Genomic DNA, 20,838 nt, shown 5'->3' with positions numbered 1-20,838 from the left:
ACAGAAAGCTGGCAGAAGAGTTCTAATCCACTCAAGGAGCCATGGAGGCAATGAATCGCTGAATGCAGCACTTCATGATGACAGTTGAAAAGAGCTGCAGGTGGAATGCACTGATATATTATTAAACAAAACAGACTAAAAGGGAAGATTAGTTGAGGAAACACAGAGGAAAGCTACTCTAGTTGAGTTTCCTCAGGCTGCAATCAGTCACGAAGGGCATCGTGTTCTACACCACAGTGACATCTAGTGGTAAAGCAGATTATTACACCCTCACATCTTACAAGAACCCTTGGCAGTTGGCATTTAAAAAACAAACATGGGGTGAGGAATGTTCTGTTCATTAATTTTTTAACAGAACTGGTTAAATGTGTTTCAGCAGCTTTAAGTCAATGCAGATACTGATTTAAACAGAACTTAATATTCTTTTGAATGGATGGTAATTTTGTATTGCTGACTGGGTGTGTGGGAATTAGTATGTTAACATGCTAATTCAGGGTATTACTCACAAACCACAGGTGTGCGATGCTGAAGACATTCATCTTAAGTATTGCGCTTTGCCATCATTCATGTCGCGCCGTATAGGAATATACAACACAAACGAAAACATGTTTCAAAAATATATATATGACTGTGACAGGATGACAGAGGTGGAGACAGTGTGAAAAGTTCAAAATAAAGCTTTTAATACACAAAACATACAAAATAAACCGGCACGAGGGCCAAACAAAAGGGTTTTAAACAGAATAATAGACAAAGCAAAATTACAGATAAATGGTAATGCCACCAAGGCTCTTCAAACAAAAAACAAATAAACAAACAAACCAACAACAAACCCACAACCCCCCAAAAGACCAAAAGACCAAAAGACCAAAAGACCAAAAGACCAAAAGACCAAAAGACCAAAAGACCCTTCCTCTCCTTCTGGAATTCTCCCCCTAAGGGGAGGCTGAGGCCTCCTTTTATGCCAGGTGGCTGGGTGTTAATTGAATAATTGATTGCTCCCACCTGACACAATCAACCTGGGCAGGGAGGAGAATTTAACCCCATCCCTGCCAGTATTTACAAGGGCAGAGCCCTGTTCTGCCACAATGGCTTATAACTGGGTGTGTTATCACTACAAAATCCTGTTCCTGTTAAGTTACTTATAAATAACTCATGAAGATTACTTTCTGCCAATGGGAAGTGATTCTGTTGGTTTGTTCTGTAAATAAGTCTTATCCGTCTTACACCTTAGGGAAACCCTTGAGCAATTGGAATTCTTCATGTTTGCCTGATAAGTGTACTATTTACATAACCAGCTGGCCATGTCACGTTTTCATGTGGTTTACTGTCTATTTTATATAAGGAAGTGTATGTACGTGAAGATTCATTTAAAACATAATATATCAAATATGTGTATATATTGTATTGTTTTTGTTGACAAAAAAAGACACATTCCTACACATTATGCTTTCCTTTATTTAGGTAATGACAATTTACTCTCAGGTTAGCAGCAATTCAATTCCAATAAAGCCCATAGGATCCTTTTAGTGAATTGAAATCCAAGGGTGGAGCCCAGCACTGATCAATGGCTTTTACCATACATTGTTACAGTTACTTTACAGAATGAGGATTTACAGGGAAGATCATTTAAGATTAGAAATTATTTGCTTTCACAGTTGTGCACCGCATTCCTATCGGTCTAAGAAAGTTGAACAAACAACAGGAAGCTTAGTATATTTAAACTACCAATTTCCATTAGTTGATCTCTTTGGGGTATATATGAACCATATACATTTTAATTCGCCCAGACATAAAAAAAAAAAACTGTTTTTACCTGCCTTTAAAATATTTCTTCTACGGCAATACCGGTAGATATTAACTAATACAAGCCTAACATACTGTAAATATCTTTGCAGATATTTTATCAAAAATAAAAAGAACAATTGTATTCATAGCAGTCTACATTTATAAGAGTATTTCCCTTGTAAACATATGCAAGATTTTCCATTAGGATTTATTATCATTAGTGGATAGTGTTCTGCTTAACAATCACTTAGATATCAAGCAACAGACCTCTGTGAGAAATTCTGTATCTGGAATGCAATTCAGCTTATTATCTATAGACCTGGCTCAACAGAAATCTACAGGGTCTAAATCTCACCACGAAGCACCCCTGCTTTCAATATAGCTTTTGTTATTCATATAATTATGGTATAGTATAAGCATTTGATGCTACAAGACTATTTACCTGTTGTATGGACAATTATAGTAGCCAAAAATAGAAAAGTTACTGTATTTTCCCCGTTTTAGGTTAGACACTTGCGCACAAGGATGGTTATTTGTTAGTTTGACCTTGTAAATAACAAAGAGGCAGGTTACATAGCCAGAACTGTATGCTATATACAGTGTTTTATGGAGATGCTCATAAACATTGAGTTTTATAAAAAGTTACAATCAAGCATTACAAATTAAAACACTCAATCAAAAGATATATAAAAAAAAACTAAAAACAAACTAGTAACTTTTTTTTTTTTACCAACATCTTCAACAATTTATCTAGTATACAGAATACATTATTTCCAAGCAACACAGTACAGTGCAGTATATATACAATATGATATGGTTCTCAGTATAGCCTCTCTTAGCTAACACATAATGCAGCCACACCTTGCTGATACAGACTTTCTTGTGAAGCATGAAGAAATGAAGTTTTAACTCACTATTCCTAGGTAAATAGTATTCTTATTCTTATCCCTTTCACAGAACAGCCTAGCGAGAATGCAGCTCTCCTTGTTTCTCCCCTCTTCTTTGCTTGGGATAAGGCATGGTGAGTTTTGATACGGATTCTATGTACAGCGGCAGATATAAAGGACAGAGATTAAGGACACTGGCTGTTGTGTGGTTGTTTCACAACTGGCAAGTACTGCATTGTATATGGACTGTGTTTTTATGAAGTTATTACAACTGTGCATTTAAAGTGCTCCAAACTGGGTTACAGCTCTGATTGCTCGCACTCTAACTCACCTTCTCTGCAGCTGGGCAGCTGACTTGAATCATGTGATTAAGCTTGGCTATTACTTCTACACTCTCCAAGCCAGCGGCAGAGATAAAGGACAGAGATTAAGGACACTGGCTATTCTGTGCAGTGTGCAATCCCTTCATCAAACTACAGCGCCACTAAGCCCACCCGACTCCAGGATACAGATTCACTTTGATATTTTTACATCTATTTGTTATCTAGTTATATTACTTTAATATGGAGAGTGACAAGCGAGCCAGTGCTTGTGATGTCTGTGAAATGTTTTTGGTAGTTAACATTTTGTGTTTCAGGGTGAATTTTATCAGTGCATTTCTATTCAGACCTTAAGAGAAAAAAAATCCTGTCCCTTGAAAAACAAATTGATACACTTAGATCAATCAGCCCCAATGAACAATTAATTGCAAGCAGTTTTAATTATTGTAATAATCCATGGACTGTGTTAGACACAGTAGGGCAAACTACTCTAGTCAATGACTTCAACTTTGTGCATGAAATCACTCAAACAGATGGTGGAAATAGTTTAAACTTGTTACAGGAGGTTAGCGTCTATCATCAAAAACAAAAACAATTAGTCTCTGAGGTAGTTAAAGAGCCAGACACTGGGAACTGGGCTACTGTAAGGAACAAGGGAGGTAAAACCAGTCAAGAGACTTCTACAAGCATCAGTCTGTCGAATAGATTTCATGTTTTAAGTACTAATGACTCCTCCCTCCTCTAGCTCCTCTAACGACTTTGCCTCTTTCTCCCCCCCACCCCCCCGGTTCACCTCCTACCTCTCTGACCGCAACTACCAGGTAACCTGGCGCGGCTCAACCTCCACACCTCACGTGACAAGACCTGAATAAATTAGTGATGAAGATGAACTCCTCCACTTGTATTTTAGATCCAATCTCCACTAAATTCCTCAAAGACATTTTTAACGATCTGTGTCCTTTGGTTTTGGAAATTATAAATAAATCCTTGTCAACTGGAATAGTTCCTGCTGCTTTTAAAACTGCCCTGGTTAAGCCCATACTCAAAAAACCTAACTTAGACCCGACTATTTTAAGCAACTTTAGACCTATATCCAATTTACCTTTTGCTGCTAAGGTTTTAGAGAAGGTGATAGCTGGCCAACTCAATATATTTCTTGGTGATAATCAAATACGTTTCAATTGGGCTTTAGATCTGGTCACAGTACAGAGACTGCCCTAAGTGCTGAATGATTTGCTAATGAGCGCAGACTCCAGTCACATATCCGTTCTGGTTCTGTTAGATCTAAGTGCAGCATTTGATACCATTGATCATGCTAATTTTAACTGAACGCCTTGAAAATTGGATAGGGCTATCAGGAACTGTTTTAGACTGGCTTAGGTCATATCTCATGGACAAGCAGAATTATGTTTAAATAGCAGACTGTATCACAATGTCCCCCAGGGCTCCCTTCTTGGCCCCTTACTATTCTCCTTATAGATGCTACCATTAGCCATGCACATTTCCACTGTTATGCTGATGACACACAACTTTACATTTCTGTAAAACCTGGGCATATATTGGCTGTCTCCACCCTAATTTCATGTCCCCAAATTTTTTGCAGTTAAATTCAGGTAAGACTGAAATCTTGCTGTTAGGTTCTCAGCAGAAATTGGGAGTTTTTAAATTCTATAAAAACAAATTTAGGTAAATATAATTCAAATATAAATTCCAAGGCCAGAAACCTGGGATTCGTAATTGATTCTGATTTATGTTATTATTATTATTATTTACTTCTTAGCAGACGCCCTTATCCAGGGCGACTTACAATTGTTACAAGATATCACATTATTTTTACATACAATTACCCATTTATACAGTTGGGTTTTTACTGGAGCAATTCAGGTAAAGTACCTTGCTCAAGGGTACAGCAGCAATGTCCCCCACCTGGGACTGAACCCACGACCCTCCGGTCAAGAGTCCAGAGCCCTAACCACTACTCCACAATGTTTTGAGGCTCATATTCGCAATACCACTAAAGTGTCCTTTTATCATTTACATAACATTGCCAAGATTAGGTCTTTTCTGTCACTGCCTGATACTGAGAAGCTAATTCATGCATTTGTTTCATCTAGACTGGATTAGTGCAATGCTCTGTTATCTGGGCTACCAAATCATAACTTATTCCGTTTGCAACTTGTTCAAAATGCAGCTGCCAGGGTGCTAAGTAGAACAAAGAAAAGAGAGCACATAACTCCAGTATTGGCTGCACTTCACTGGCTTCCAATACCTTTTAGAATTGATTTTAAGGTCTTGCTGCTGACTGACAAGGTGCGCCATAGTCTGGCTCCTGACTATCTAAGAGCTCCTGTGCCCACATGCACCTGTCCGTGCTCTAAGGTCAGTCGACTCTGGTCTTTTGCTTGTTCCAAAGATTAAGACCAAGAGAAAGGGTGAAAGAGCTTTTAGCTATAGCGCACCAAGATTGCGAAATAGATTGCCATCCAACATCAAAGAAGCAACTCATTTTTTAAGATTAGCTTTTGAATCCTGATTTTATGTACCAATCTATTATTATTTTAAACTTGTTCACTGTAGTTCTGTTTTTAAACCGAGTTGTTGCTTACTTTTTATTAATATTACCTATTTTGCTGTAAAAATTGTGTTTAATTCTGTATTTTGTTGTTTTTTATTGTATTGTAAATCACTTTGAGACACTTTGTGTGAAAGGTGCTATATAAATAATCTTTAAACTTTAAAAATAAACTATGTTCAAAATAAACATGGTGCATTGTTTGTTTTTGATTACGATATGCATGGATGGAGATTATGTATCTGTCAGGCTTGCAATGGATAGCTAAACGACTGAGACACATTGGGGTCTGTTTAAATCAAGGCCCTTTGTGTACTTAAAGTTATTAGCAGTGCACTTATTAGACATACTCTTCAGTTGACCTTCAAAGAAATTAGACAAACATTTCATCGAGAAGTCTTTGACAATGCCGTTTGTGTTTATACACATACACAAATATATGCAAAATACATTGAAAGTCTTTTTATTCCTACACGAAAATGTAAAGGAATTCATTGCAACATAAAAAAAAATCATTTTTGGTCTTTAAATACCAGTTTCCAAAATTCCTCAACTGTAAAGTTTGCATTCCTCTCAGCCAGTTGCCTCAGTGCTCGAGCCTCCTTCTTGGACTGCTCAAAGCTGGGTTTCCAGACCTCCCTCACAGATGACCATCTTGTGGGGCCATGTGACAGGCTGAAGGCCTTGGGTGCTGGGCAGCTAAGATGATTTGCTTGGGCCTTCCATAATCTCGGCACTAACCCCTATCAAAGAAATAATACATGCAAGACAAAAAACTAAAATTAAAATTGATTTTATTGCTTTATACTAATTCTGTCATTTATAAAAAGCTTTGCAGATAAAGTAGGACCGGAAATGACACACCACTGAATAGCTTATCCAGTGGCAACGATCGTCCTTCTATTCATTTCCATGGGCTATGCGATGTCATCACCATGGTTCCCTTAAAACCTTTTGTTTTGTTGTTTGTAGTTTCATATTACCTCACAGCCATTGAATAATCAGATTATGGCACTCAGAATGTGTGTCATTGTGGGATAACGACACTTCATAACACACCCGGGGCAGATCCAGCAAGGTGGTAAAAAGCAGGGTGACCAAACTCAAATCAAAGCACTTTACAGTCCTCTTCTTTCAGTATTTGTTCAAAAATAAGAAATGGGGAAATGTAAATGTAAGCTATGGCCCGTTATAAGCAACACACAAGCCAAACCATAAACAAATTCAGTTGTCTGAAGATGGTACAGTTGAGTAGAAATGCAGCTGAAGGTCATGCATAATTGCGTATAATCGGGGTGCGGAAAATTGAAGTGTTACTGTACCATAGAAACAGGTGGTGCAATATCTGCTGAAAAGGCAGCAAAAATCAAGGACTTTCCCTAACCTATCCTGGCAAAGAGAGAAAAAAAAGCAAACTAGGAGGCCAGTGGAGGCACCAAATGTACAGTGAATGTACATTGAGCTTACAAAACAATTCCAGGAAAACCTGATTGCTGCACTTCCACTTCAAGAGTCGTAGGAAAATCAGCGCTTGGTTATGGGACCGAGAAGGATTAGTAAAGTGGGAATCTGAATTATTTTACAACTCTCAGAAGTAAGTCCTCAGTACCCAATCACTGCTTTTCCAATAACTTGTGTGTTTTCCATGTCCATGCAATTTTCACGTTACCCTTGAGGTAATACCCTTGCGCCCCAATGAGATATATTCAAGGACTGATCGATAAAATACAACACCATTAAAAAAAAAATACTGTTATCTATTATAATGGAAAATGTGAGATGTATGAAGTGATGGTAATAATATTTTGTCCTGGTTAATCCAAAGGAATTTCAATGCGGACATTTCAGCAGACTATTTATTCATTAGTATTGTAAAAGGGTTAAATGCAAATACCATTTACCTGTTTCTTTCTGTTGAGGTTCTCCCACACCCTGTTACACACCATACATTCAAAGGCATCGATATAGTTATCCTGGGAAATATCCTGAACTCCCCAGTTGCGTTCCTTCATCGTGGTCAGAAGCATCTGGTTTGAGATTTCACCGGTCCACTTCCATTCCAGGTAGGCCTCATACTTTTTGTCATTTTGGTCAAGATCTTTTATATACTCTGCCAGGTCTTGCGGGGAGGCAAATGTGTTGACTAGGACCGCACTTTTATTACTGGGGAGCCACTTTGCAATACTGGGAGATCCATAGTATACAGGGACCACTCCAAGCTTTAGGGGCCGCCAGAACTTTTCTGTAATGTAGTCGTCACACACTGCATTTTCAAAAGAAAGGATGAACTTGTACTGGGCAAGAATCCCGTAGAAGTGACGGTCATCCATTGCGCTCGGGTACTTCAGGGGAGGAGGCAAGTCCCTGTTATGGAGACACTCCCCGTAAGAGTCCACCTCAATGTACTTCATGAGCTCCCGCACGTAGCTATCCCTGTCTGAAGGCGGGTCACAGTCAGACTGCACATAAACCAGCGGAGCCAGATTTTGTCTCTGGCTGTTCTTCTTGGATAAAGGAACCAGGTAGGTGTGTGACTTCAGCACCTCCACACTTTCCAGGTACTGCGTGGTGAGAGGCATGTGGGAGTGGCTGCTGAAGGTTGCCGTGTGGTTGAAAAGGGTGATGGACGGCTCATGGAAGAGTTTATAGTTGTTTTTAGGGGACTCTTCGTGGAACAGGGCCCAGTGATGACTGGGTTTGCGAGGAAAAGGAAGGCTCTCTATGTTGAAGTCAGTACCTGATAAATAAGAAAGAAATTACAATGCGGTTTAAGGCTAGACACAAAAACTAGACAAGTCCTAAATCCTGTTAGAATAACTCTCAGTTATATCTGTCTACAGAAAAAACAAAATCAAACAATGGGAATCTAATGTGACTCTGTACCCCAATATATAGACACATCCCTATCACTCTCTTGAACAGATCCCATTCAGTATGCTTAGTCATTTGGCACCACCTATCCTGTGCTGTCGTTGACAATTACCACCAATACACTCATTCTGCAGGTTTTCTTTCTTTAAAACCCCCACACTTTGACTAGCAAAAAAGCTCCTCCCTGTTTTTTTTACTATTATTATTATTATTATTATTATTATTATTATTATTATTATTATTATTATTATTATTATTAATTAAAGCTCAATTAACCCCCTTCCAACCGGTTTCTTTTTTGTTCAGAACAACATCCACCAAACATCACTAGTTAAAGGATGAGTTATATTAATTAGTAAATGGGCCTTCCTTATCTGAGAGCTCAGCCATTATAAGCGTCAGTATAATAAAAGGTACTTGATATTAAAGCACATGGATTTACCTGGCGCCTTTCCATCCAATATCAGCAACATCAATTAACTGCACTGTACTGATACCTCTAAAAGCACAACATGAAAGTTTAAATTCAGAATGTCACTAAAGATCATCCAGATTAAGAAAAATTCTGTTCTGCATTAAACTGCCATTGCATTTCCCCTGGGTGTCTTACCTCTTTCTTTTTTTGTTACAACACTAAAAAATGACACCACTTTGCTAGATAACTTTTCTATTAAACTGGAGTCTGAGAGCACCACCAGCCAAAATAAATGGGACTGCCATGCACAATTTAATTTAGTAAATCATGCAAATCTGTTTCAAGCTCTTTAACCTGGACATCAACACAGAAAACACCATCATTCACAGAAAACACTATGAACCAAAAACCTTAATTCAATATCCAGCTGCACTGTGTGTTAGTGACAGCCTTGACTTGCATAAATAAGGAAAAACATTGAGTGTAATAGCTCACATCACCTGTAATTGAAAAACCCAGTACTGGAAAACCCCAAAAGCTGTATAACAAGGATGAGCAATACTTGAAGATAATATCCTTAAGGAATAGAAAGAAGACAAGCGTTGAATTGAGAACTGGCAGAAGGCACAGGTGTCGTTGTCCATCAAATCAACAGTACAAAGGTCACTCTTGAAATCAGGACTTAAAGGATGTGTTACAGTAAGAATACCTCTGTTAAGAAAGGGGAACAAGAACTAGGCACTAAAATATGCACAAGAACACAGAAACTGGACCATGGAACAATGGTCAAAGGTGCTTTGGACTGTTGATGGATGGACAACACCACCTGTGCCTTCTGTTGTTGAAAATCAAGTGATGCAAGCTATTTCACTCAATGTTTTTCCTTCTTTATGCAAGTCAAGGTTGTTATAATAGTAGAAAACACTAGTGGAGGCTTTCTAAATTGTTGATGCTCACAATGCATCAGAGCAGAAAAATGCAACATGTCTACGACTTTTGCACAGCAGTGTGTATATATATTGTAGCTATCTCGGTTAACGCAGGCAGGCGCATCACAAAGGGCGAGGCAATCCACACACAGGCGAAGGGCGGGCGTGAACCCGGGACATCTTGCACTAAAGCATAGCGCCGATACCGCTGTACAAAAGAGCCGGCTCCTTTGCAAGGAGCGTATACAGGGCTCGTGTCTTCGTGTGTCACCTACCAGCCCTGCAGCTGCCTTCCCCCGTGCACCCTACACTAATAAATATATATATATATATATATATATATATTACACAGTATATATATATATGGGCAGCTGGCTCTTTGAGCTAATTTATATATATATATATATATATATATATATATATATATATATATATATATATATATATATATATATACACACTTATACATAGTAGGGCTGTCAATTAATAGCAGTTAACTTCTGTGATTAAAGCATACATTTTTTGGGAGATTAATTTTTTTAACACACATTAATCACACTCCTGTCTTGTCCCTCTTGGCATACCGTAATTAATTTCCTGCAGCACCATTTCAGTGCATGCCAGGACTGAACGAGTGTAGTCTTCGTTTGAAAATAAAATTAGTCAAGGAACCGCATTATGTAGCAAAGCACTCACACTGAAAGACTTGTATCTACTGTCAAAGTGAGTTCCAGTATCACAGAAGTGCATCTAGTCTGCTGTACCACCTGCATGCTAGACATGCTTTCACTTCTCAAAATACAGCAACAAATGAAACCCGTCAGTTTCTCACAGCACTCTTTTAGAAATTCAGGATCGCTGCAAACCCATGAATCAAGCTCAGTACTATAACCAGTGCTGTTGGAAAGCTACCGACTGCAGACCGTTAACATTGTTTATTTCAATAACCACATTTATTTTTAAACTATATTATTTACAATTATGGAAGATATAACCGTTATTATATTATTATTTAAACGGCAATGAAAAACATCCGTTTATGAGTAAAGGAAACTGATCATTGTAAATGCAGTAAGGTGAGCAATAAACTGACTCCATTGGGATCTAGCAGCTGGTTCAAACAATTTTAATTAAATATAAAACTATAACAAGAATCCAGAAATAGGAAAATAGGGTTTTTATGCTGGGTTGTTTTTTGGATGATAATAATAATAATAATAATAATAATAATAATAATAATAATAATAATAATAATAATAATAATAATGATAGTGTAGGTCGGTATAAGTTTGTGTGCGCTCTTCAGAGGAGCCGGCCGCGTTCATAAAGTGTATAAACAATGTCCAAACGAGATTTCTCTGTTCAATATTCTTTATTTCCTTGGCACAGGTTTGTTGGTTTCAGTTACAGCATTAGAATACAGAGCTCAAAGTAACCCTTGGTAACGATCTCTCCCCCTCGTCCCAAGACACCACCAAACTCCCCACAGTTCAGCAGCCACGTCACAGTGCGTAAGGACTTCCAGTTAAAGCTACAGTACCATTAGCTGAACAGTGCAAGTACTGTAACCTGTCCAAAACAATAGAAAATACATTCCAACATTACAACAGCATCAGTCATAAAACAAACTTAAATGAGATGGATGCATTAATTGTATCAATTAAATAGGCAATTAAAACCAAGATGAACTGGCATTCATTTTATAAAAATTTCAAATCGCAATTATTTTCTTTAATTCTTATCAGCCCTAATACCCAATATATATATATATATATATATATATATATATATATATATATATATATATATATATATATATATATATATATAGTGTCATCTCTCAAGTAATGAGCCCCCTCTAGTGTTTTGTTTGTGAAGTGGAATAGTGATGTGCAAATGCAATCTTTAAAACTGAAATTACTTACTTTCAAATATTTGTATTCCTGTTGACATTTCTTAGTTTTGAGAATTTCATTTTAATGAGTTAGAAGCATATTATTATTATTATTATTATTATTATTATTATTATTATTAACAATAATAATAATAATAATAATAATAATAATAATAATAATAATAATAATAATAATAATAATAATAATAATAATAAATAGTTAACCTTATCACTGCTTTTTGTGGACCATTTTCCCTGAGGTCCAGTTATTGCATTATAAATTTACTAGCAATGCTATACATGCAACACTTCCTGCTATTATTGCTCCTGTGTCTCTTCATGATAGCGTTGATCCTTGTGTGTGGTGCATTAATGTAGATTTGGAGTTCAGTAAGGCTTAGTGTGGAATGCATCATTCATTTGTGTTCATATGAAATACATTCTCATTACTTTAAGAAGCTGCCAAGTACTTATCGTTATTAATGGAACTTTACTATTACCATATTTATTTTAAAATAATTCAAACACAAATTCATCTTTAAATACTTCATGATTAAACATACGAAAGACATACAGCAAACGTCTCATTTGATATTGCATTTCTGTATTTATTATACAGACTTGTTTTCCTTGCACCCTCACTGATTTTAAGTTTCAGCCCGTGGTTCTGAATGGTTACATCCTGAATGTAACTGTCAGAAGAAAGGCTCCCATCCTACAGCAACACCCCAAGTCCTGTCTGTGTCAGTGAATAGGTTATTGAACCTTCTTGTTTCCCAGACACCAGCTGCATTCTGATGCTTTCTCCAGTTTAAAAAGCGCTGTAAAGAACCCTAGTTCTGTTCTGATAGCGATCTCTAATCATACCAGCAGAATAAAAAAAAGTACATTAGTCTGTCAGAATCCCATATTTTACTCTATCACAGAGAAACCAAATCATCTTTAAATGCCTCACACACACAGAGCTCCCCTTTTATACCACTGTAGCCGGAAGCCATAGTTAAGAGACTGTGCTGTTTGTGTTCTGCCTTATAACAGAGTTTAAAAGACTAATTCCTGTTTTCAAACACTCCTCATAATAAAATATAGTACTTTACAATAATGAAACAAACACTGGAAAAGGAGCGGCCATCTTGTTGGGCTTTTGTGATAAGGTAATTAATTATTTTCAGATATAACTTTTGAGCACAGCATTTTTAATTTTGTGATCTGTTTTGCAGGTTTAGATATAAAAGTCATTATTTTGATATTTGGTCAAAGGGCTTCAATATTTCATTATTTTTGACTGAACTTGACAGCACATAGTAGGGCTGTCAATTAATTGCAGTTAACTTCTGTGATTAAAGCATACATTTTTTGGGAGATTAATTTTTTTAACACACATTAATCACACTCCTGTCTTGTCCCTCTTGGCATACCGTAATTAATTTCCTGCAGCACCATTTTAGTGCATGCCAGGACTGAACGAGTGTAGTCTTCGTTTGAAAATAAAATTAGTCAAGGAACCGCATTATGTAGCAAAGCACTCACACTGAAAGACTTGTATCTACTGTCAAAGTGAGTTCCAGTATCACAGAAGTGCATCTAGTCTGCTGTACCACCTGCATGCTAGACATGCTTTCACTTCTCAAAATACAGCAACAAATGAAACCCGTCAGTTTCTCACAGCACTCTTTTAGAAATTCAGGATCGCTGCAAACCCATGAATCAAGCTCAGTACTATAACCAGTGCTGTTGGAAAGCTACCGACTGCAGACCGTTAACATTGTTTATTTCAATAACCACATTTATTTTTAAACTATATTATTTACAATTATGGAAGATATAACCGTTATTATATTATTATTTAAACGGCAATGAAAAACATCCGTTTATGAGTAAAGGAAACTGATCATTGTAAATGCAGTAAGGTGAGCAATAAACTGACTCCATTGGGATCTAGCAGCTGAATCAAACCATTTTAATTAAATATAAAACTATAAAGAAAATAGGAAAACAGGGTTTTTATGCTGGGTTGTTTTTTGGATGATAATAATAATAATAATAATAATAATAATAATAATAATAGTGTAGGTCGGTATAAGTTTATGTGTGCTCTTCAGAGGAGCCGGCTAGGTTCATAAAGTGTATAAACAATGTCCAAAACGAGATTTCTCTGTTCAATATTCTTTATTTCCTTGGCACAGGTTTGTTGGTTTCAGTTACAGCATTAGAATACAGAGCTCAAAGTAACCCTTGGTAACGATCTCTCCCCCTCGTCCCAAGACACCACCAAACTCCCCACAGTTCAGCAGCCAAGTCACAGTGCGGAAGGACTTCCAGTTAAAGCTACAGTACCATTAGCTGAACAGTGCAAGTACTGTAACCTGTCCAAAACAATAGAAAATACATTCCAACATTACAACAGCATCAGTCATAAAACAAACTTAAATGAGATGGATGCATTAATTGTATCAATTAAATAGGCAATTAAAACCAAGATGAACTGGCATTCATTTTTTTTAATTTCAAATCTCAATTATTTTCTTTAATTGCTTATCAGCCCTAATACCCAATATATATATATATATATATATATATATATATATATATATATATATATATATATATATATATATATATATATAGTGTCATCTCTCAAGTAATGAGCCCCCTCTAGTGTTTTGTTTGTGAAGTGGAATAGTGATGTGCAAATGCAATCTTTAAAACTGAAATTACTTACTTTCAAATATTTGTATTCCTGTTGACATTTCTTAGTTTTGAGAATTTCATTTTAATGAGTTAGAAGCATATTATTATTATTATTATTATTATTATTATTATTATTATTAATAATAATAATAATAATAATAATAATAATAATAATAATAATAATAATAATAATAATAATAATAATAATAAATAGTTAACCTTATCACTGCTTTTTGTGGACCATTTTCCCTGAGGTCCAGTTATTGCATTATAGATTTACTAGCAATGCTATACATGCAACACTTCCTGCCATTACTGCTCCTGTGTCTCTTCATGATAGCGCTGATCCTTGTGTGTGGTGCATTAATGTAGATTTGGAGTTCAGTAAGGCTTAGTGTGGAATGCATCATTCATTTGTGTTCATATGAAATACATTCTCATTACTTTAAGAAGCTGCCAAGTTATTAATGGAACTTTACTATTACCATATTTATTTTAAAATAATTAAAACACAAATTCATCTTTAAATACTTAATGATTAAACATACGAAAGACATACAGCAAACGTCTCATTTGATATTGCATTTCTGTATTTATTATACAGACTCGTTTTCCTTGCACCCTCACTGATTTTAAGTTTCAGCCCGTGGTTCTGAATGGTTACATCCTGAATGTAACTGTCAGAAGAAAGGCTCCCATCCTACAGCAACACCCCAAGTCCTGTCTGTGTCAGTGAATAGGTTATTGAACCTCCTTGTTTCCCAGACACCAGCTGCATTCTGATGCTTTCTCCAGTTTAAAAAGCGCTGTAAAGAACCCTAGTTCTGTTCTGATAGCGATCTCTAATCATACCAGCAGAATAAAAAAAAGTACATTAGTCTGTCACAATCCCATATTTTACTCTATCACAGAGAAACCAAATCATCTTTAAATGCCTCACACACACAGAGCTCCCCTTTTTATACCAGTGTAGCCGGAAGCCATAGTTAAGAGACTGTGCTGTTTGTGTTCTGCCTTATAACAGAGTTTAAAAGACTAATTCCTGTTTTCAAACACTCCTCATAATAAAATATAGTACTTTACAATAATGAAACAAACACTGGAAAAGGAGCGGCCATCTTGTTGGGCTTTTGTGATAAGGTAATTAATTATTTTCAGATATAACTTTTGTGCACAGCATTTTTAATTTTGGGATCTGTTTTGCAGGTTTAGATATAAAAGTCATTATTTTGAATTTGGTCAAAGGGCTTCAATATTTCTTTATTTTTGACTGAACTTCTGAATAAATCAAATTCAGCAGATGTGACTGGAAAGGTAACTTTGGTGGTGCAAACGACACTAAACCCTTGATTTTGCTCATTACGTTTTTAAAGTTAAATTCCACAGCCTGTTTGATCTGGGGAAAGGCTGCTACAGGAAACATGTTTGACATTTTTCTATTGATGATACTTACCATAGAAAAGGAACCCCTCTGTCATGGTGTGGTCATAGTACGTCTTATCAATGGTGAAGAAACATGTGTTCTTCCCACAGCCTCCTAACCTGCTGCCTTCACCAGTCAGAGGAGACCACCACACAAGAATGGGATACTGGTGACCTGGGTCAGACAGTCTTTCAATACCATTCAGCAGATTCTTAAAGAGATTAAGCTGGTCCACTTCTTGTTTGTTTCCACGCAGATCAGAGTGATGTGGCTTCTTTTTTTCAAACTGTCCCAATTCCACCAGAACCTAAAACACACACAAAGAAAGACCCTTTGACTTACATGTTCCTGCATAGATTTACATTAAGACACCACTAATATACACACAAGAGCTACTGGCTCGTGTTAAACAGGACATACTGGAATACTCATAGTATACCTTAGATTTTGAGAATGGGAATCTCAATTAAAATAGAAATTAGCTTGTAATATTGGACAATGTGAATTACTGCCTTTGATTGAGAGTACATTGCTGACATTTTGCCTATTGTTGGTCAGGGAGTTAGCGTGTACTACAAGAACAAATATGCAGTTCTGGAAGCAAATCCAAAAAAAGGTCATAATCCTTGACCTTGCACTAAAATCTGTACAAAATGAACTGCAAGAAATTCTTCAGAGTTCATGAGATATGGTCACAATGAATTATAATAATAATAATACTACAAAACCAGCATATCAGACAGCAATACACAGCCTAGTTGTTTTTAGAAGTTATTGTACATAGAAAGAAAAGAGGAAAAATTATCTATAGCCTATAGTGTAGGTTATCACAGTGAGTTTCACAAAACTACTAATGTAAATCATTTAAATACCAGGGTCTGTATTTTACACTTCTTCTAACATCAACACATTCACCTACATTAAAATCTTTAAGCATTAAAACAAAACAGAAAAGTAAACAAAAAATAAAAAAGAAGGTGGAAAGGACATTAAAACACACTGACTCGGGGGCAGGGATAGTTCAAAGTGGTTGTTAGGAAAGATAAGGAATGAAACAGGCTGAAATACCAGGAGAAAAGGAAGAGCAGAAGGGGTCAGTTTTTCATCAGGGAATGAAAGGAGGAGGAGCAGCAGCTGCAGGATTGAAGTCTCCCTGCAGAGGCAGATCAAGCCTGTAAACACGAAAGGAAAAGCCAGCAGAGATACTCTACAGTAATGGAAATTGCTTTGGTTAACCAGTTATTAAAACCTGTACAACACACAACACAACTATACCCCTGCCCCCCACAGCATCAAGCTGGTAAGACATATAAATGGAATTTACTCATATAACCAAATATTTTTAAGTTTAACTGCTTAGTCATAATTGCTGTCAAACATAATTATTTACTGTATTTTTTTTCTCTCATTTGAATTTGCTCTTACTGATTTTATTGTTTTTATAACTGCTCTTATCTGTAATGTAATATTCTATAATGTGATATTTTGTAATGTGATACTTTGTAACAACTGTAAGTTGCCCTGGATAAGGGTGTCTGCTAATAAATAAATAATAATATACTGCATTTTTATTAAACCATACCTTAACAGTAATTCAGAATGTTACCAATTTATAAATACGATTAATTTTAGGTGCCGTGAACTATAGCTTAAATATTCTCTTTATGACTTGATGAAGGTATGGCTGAATAATTACTGAACAACAATCTAATTCTCCAGGAGTCCAAATAACAAATACATGCAAACATAAAACATAAAGCTTGTATTTGCAAAGAACCCCTGTTCTAGAAAACGTTTTTATTATTAAGAAAAAACATTAAAAAAATAAATAAAATAAAACAAAAACATGTATTATTATTTTTGTTTTAAACTAAATAATTTAAAGCACCAAACCAGTATCCAGGGATTTGTAGATGTACTGGTTTTTTTCCCCGGTAAGCTCTCTGCTTAAAAAAAATAAAACAGTATATTTGCATGTATATAGTTACATCCAGTCAAGCGTGCACACACTTGGTTCTGTTTTCTTTCGAGTCACAGTACAGTTATACAGGATAACACAATGCTTCGCTAGCTACTCTTGTTGATTTTATCAATTGAATATTAACGGGAACTACTCGCTGTGAGTTTATCTTGTTTATATTTTAGTAAATAAATACAACTATTTTCAGAAAACTACACAGTCACGTGACTTACTAGGCACACTATAAACTGAAGTCTGATTATGTAGACAAATTACGGCGTGCTGTCTATTTAGTTTTAGTATTTTCTACTGTAGGCGTTAGTTTGTAAATTGAACAGGTTAACTGCTGTTCTGCGTTTAATATGAATGCAATATTGTGCATGCTTTACATTATAAAAAGTAAATAAATGTGCTTTGTTTGTACCTGGAGCGTAACAATGAGAAAAAACAACACGGCTGAAAAGCAAAAACAGTAAACCCAGAGTTTCTTCACACTCAATCTTGCCATTACTAGTTAGTCGAACTCCGGTGATTGTATTGTAGTTTTCTGTGAGGTCCGCTTAGTGGAAGTGCTATTTTAGACCGGTATTTTATTACATTATTGCATTTCAACACAAATACTCCTGTTCTAACTCCCACCTTCTGGAATTGGAAGGAATTTTCACCTATCGTCACTGTTACACCAACACCCTTGCATATTATTGTACAGTGAATCTGTCAATCAATGACATCTCCTGAAGCGGTTCACATAGCTGCCATGAGTCTAAATGCTCGTCACGTGACAGTAGATCATTCTGGTATGGTTGGAATTGATTGTGTAGAAAAAAAAAATCATTTATAGCACAATTGAATTTGTTTATTAAATTGTTTATTAAATAATTGAGATAATAAGAAATAGCTTAAATATAATCACATTTTATTTCAATTATTTAATAAACAATTTAATAAACAAATTAAATTGTGCTAGAAATGATTTGTCCAAAAAATATGTTTTAGTATAATCTCACAATATCTGTTTTTTTAAAATTGTAACTTTGAGTAAGGTAATAAATAAATTAGCACATGGAAGCTTTCATGCTGTCTTTTCTAGTATTTGAAAAAATATATAAATAAATCACACTATCCAAAGGGAAAATGTACTTGTTACTTGTAATCTAAACCATTCACTGCAGAAAATGCACTCCTGGATGGCATGTGGGAGAAACCATGCAACAGCTAAAGGAAAAGACAACACCAACACAGTGTCATCAAGGGGTTTGCACACACCAGTGAGCAGAGAGGGGTGGTTTTTCTCAAAATGGACACTATTTCAGACCTTACTATCACTGTTATCAAAGGAGACCAGAAAAGTACCCCTATAAGAAGAACTACTACCAAGTTATTCTTTTGAATTATGTTCAATCTTATTGTGTCAGGCAGTGTGTAATTAAATATTGTGGAATTCATTTGGTTGTATAGATTAACAAAGAGTGTGTATAAAAATCAATGAGATAAATGTTGCCCTTTATCAATATGCAAAATACATGTTTAATAAACTATCACAGTCATAACCAGATAATAATGTCCCATGTTGAAGAATGGAGCCTATCTGAAGATGCAATTCACTACAGCCTCTCATGCATTCATCCACCCACCAGAGGGAGTCTTTCAATTGAATAAAACACAATCATTCTGCAAGAAAAGGTTCCTTCATTTTGCTGTTTATCTCTGTGCACTGTGTTTTGCCCTTCTGTGCATTTCTGGTCTGTAATTACCTTGCTGTCTGTACTTTGGAATGCTTCTACTGTGCATCCGCATTGCGCCTTGTGAAAGATGTCAGGCATGACCTGGGAACGTCATTTCCTTCAAAATGAATATCTCCTTGACAAGTTCATACCAAAGGGTGTATTTCTATGTTTATCCAAATCAGAGGATGGGTCTGTTTTTAATTTACTTCCAACGCTAAAGGAAACAAGTCTGTGCCTACCTTTGGAACTGTGCAAAAGTGAATCCATATTAGCTCATTAGAATGTTGAAAATAGACGAATCGATTGTGTTTTAGGAAAAGGAAATCGTGTCTAACTAACCCGCTTGATTTTTTTGAGGATGCAACATCGACAATGGATAATTGCAAAGCCTGCAACATGGTTTATTTAGATTTCCAGAAAGCTTTTGACAAAGTCCCCCATACAAGATTAATTCTCAAACTGAACGCAGTAGGGATTCAAGGAAATGCATGCACATGGATTAGTGAGTGGTTAACATAGAAAACAGAAAGTACTGATTAGAGGAGAAACCTCAAAATGGAGCGAGGTAACCAGTGGTGTACCACAGGGATCAGTATTAGGTCCTCTGCTACTCCTAATCTACATTAATGATTTAGATTCTGGTATAGTAAGCAAACTTGTTAAATTTGCAGACAACACATAAATAGGAGGAGTAGCAAACACCTTTGCAGCAGCAAAGGTCAATCAAAATGCTATAGACAGCATTCAGAACTGGGCAGACACATGGCAGATTACATTTAATAGAGAAAAGTGTAAAGTACTGCATGCAGGCAATAACAATGTGCATTATAAATGGAATCTATGAAAAAGGAGTTTATGTTAACTCACAAATGTCTTCATCTAGACAATGTGGGGAAGCTATAAAAAAGGCCAACAAGATGCTCTGATATATAGTGAAAAGTGTTGAATTTAAATCAAGGGAAGTAATGTTAAAACTTTACAATGCATTAGTAAGACCTCATCTAGAATATTGTGTTCAGTTCTGGTCACCTCGTTACAAAAAGGATATTGCTGTTCTAGAAAGAGTGCAAAGGCGAGCGACCAGAATTATCCCGGGTTTAAAAGGCATGTCGTATGCAGACAGGCTAAAATAATTTAATCTATTCAGTCTTGAACAATGAAGACTACGCGGTGATCTGATTCAAGCATTCAAAATTCTAAAAGGTATTGACGATGTTAACCCAGGGGACTTTTTCGACCTGAAAAAAGAAAGGAGGACCAGGGGTCACAAATGGAGATTAGATAAAGGAGTAGTGGTTAGGGCTCTGGAGCAGCAGTGTGGAGTAGGGGTTAGGGCTCTGGACTCTTGACTGAAAGGTCAT

At 36.1% G+C, this 20,838-nt stretch overlaps 1 protein-coding gene across 3 annotated transcripts; it reads right to left on the bottom strand.

The window, feature by feature from the left end:
• Nucleotides 1-659: 659 nt before the first annotated feature.
• Nucleotides 660-18,434, bottom strand: LOC131718564 (alpha-(1,3)-fucosyltransferase 10-like). Of its 3 annotated transcripts, none has more exons than XM_059012917.1 (6): nucleotides 18,175-18,434; nucleotides 17,684-17,736; nucleotides 16,859-16,943; nucleotides 15,821-16,097; nucleotides 7,469-8,304; nucleotides 660-6,310 (listed from the first exon to the last, which is right to left on the bottom strand). In XM_059012917.1, exons 1-6 carry the CDS (start codon nucleotides 18,256-18,258, stop codon nucleotides 6,080-6,082), a joined length of 1,566 nt encoding a protein of 521 aa, XP_058868900.1. In that variant the 5' UTR covers nucleotides 18,259-18,434; the 3' UTR covers nucleotides 660-6,079. The 3 variants fall into 3 exon arrangements, with proteins under 3 accessions (XP_058868900.1, XP_058868906.1, XP_058868910.1); XM_059012923.1 differs by having other exon boundaries at nucleotides 17,684-17,733; XM_059012927.1 differs by lacking the exons at nucleotides 16,859-16,943; nucleotides 17,684-17,736 and having other exon boundaries at nucleotides 18,175-18,433.
• Between the last annotated feature and the right edge of the window lie 2,404 nt (nucleotides 18,435-20,838).

This window comes from Acipenser ruthenus, chromosome 1 (genome assembly GCF_902713425.1).
Source record: "Acipenser ruthenus chromosome 1, fAciRut3.2 maternal haplotype, whole genome shotgun sequence".
Lineage (NCBI taxonomy): Eukaryota > Metazoa > Chordata > Actinopteri > Acipenseriformes > Acipenseridae > Acipenser > Acipenser ruthenus.
This window is presented reverse-complemented; position numbering and strand designations above follow the sequence as displayed.